The sequence below is a fragment of the Pteropus alecto genome, unplaced genomic scaffold (assembly GCF_000325575.1).
Source record: "Pteropus alecto unplaced genomic scaffold, ASM32557v1 scaffold35, whole genome shotgun sequence".
Classification (NCBI taxonomy): Eukaryota; Metazoa; Chordata; class Mammalia; order Chiroptera; family Pteropodidae; genus Pteropus; species Pteropus alecto.
The window spans coordinates 13,152,551-13,153,537 of record NW_006437828.1 but is presented as its reverse complement, the minus strand read 5'-3'; the positions used below and the strand labels follow the sequence as shown (position 1 = coordinate 13,153,537).

Sequence of the window (987 nt, the reverse complement as noted above, 5' to 3'; positions counted from 1 at the left end):
CGGCGCACGGTCCCCGGCATGCAGGAGATGTGGGCTCGGCCCTGCGAGAGAGAGAGACGGAGGGACGCGGGGCTGAGGCCCGGCTGGGCACTGGGCGCCTGCGCCGGGGCCGCGCGGCCTTTCCCCGGTGCCTCCCGCGCTCGGCTGCCCAAGCGAGGCGCTTTCCCGCAGTTCCGAGACCTGTTTCTCCTACCGCTCGTTCCCGAGTCACCTCGTTTTTAAAAAGAGACAGAAAAGCTACCGAATGCCTTTCCGCTCTAACCACCTTGCCACGTGCCCCTCGGCGCGCGGTCCTGCCCGGCTCCCGCCCGACGCTCCCGGACGGGCCGAGCGGAGCCCTGCTTTCTGCTCCGTCTCGTTCTGTGCTCGTCGCCGTCGGAAGCGACCGCTTTCGCGCCGAGAGGCCGAAGGAGATGAGAGAGCTCTGGGCGCGGACCGAAGGGTGGACACTCAGAATCGCGGTCGGCTCCTCCTTCGCCGCAGTCAAAGGTCACTGGGCGTTCGCTCAGGTTGCAGACGGCCTCACGAGCCGTCACGTCAACGAAATTAATCCTCGTCCCTCGGATCTCTTTATCCGTCAAATATATGAGGTTTCCAACTTCCGGCCTACACACAATCTGCTCCATTATTCCTCCTAAAAATCAGAGCAAACGGTTAAATTTCCAGACGTTTTGTGCTGAAGTCGCTCGTTACAGTGAGGAGAAGGCAGAAGCTGGGCCCCTCTGGGACGGACCACGGTTCCCTCGTGGCGCCTCGGTGGTTCTATCCGCCGTGCGCACCTATCGTGCGAGTTTCCAGTCACCGCCCACGACGGGCGTAGAGGCGACGGCAAAACGGATCTGTAATTCACGTCGAAAATCCCGGCCAAGACTCGCACTGACGCGGTTATCAACGGCGAGCCGATTCCCGAGGCTTAGAAACAGTTCGTGCTCAGTTCATCCGCCACGGAGGGCGCTTCCTCGCCCTGCCCGAGACTGTCACGAGCCG

General features: G+C 62.5%; 1 protein-coding gene across 1 annotated transcript in view; it reads right to left on the bottom strand.

Moving 5' to 3' along the window:
* The window catches only part of CSMD1 (CUB and Sushi multiple domains 1), a 1,232,804-nt gene that overhangs the window by 114,215 nt on the left and 1,117,602 nt on the right, over positions 1-987 (bottom strand). Inside the window, exon 43 of the mRNA XM_015591800.1 lies at positions 1-41. This exon is cut by the window's left edge and continues 2 nt beyond it. Coding sequence (XP_015447286.1) covers positions 1-41 — 41 coding nt within the window. The remainder of the gene's footprint in view (positions 42-987) is intronic.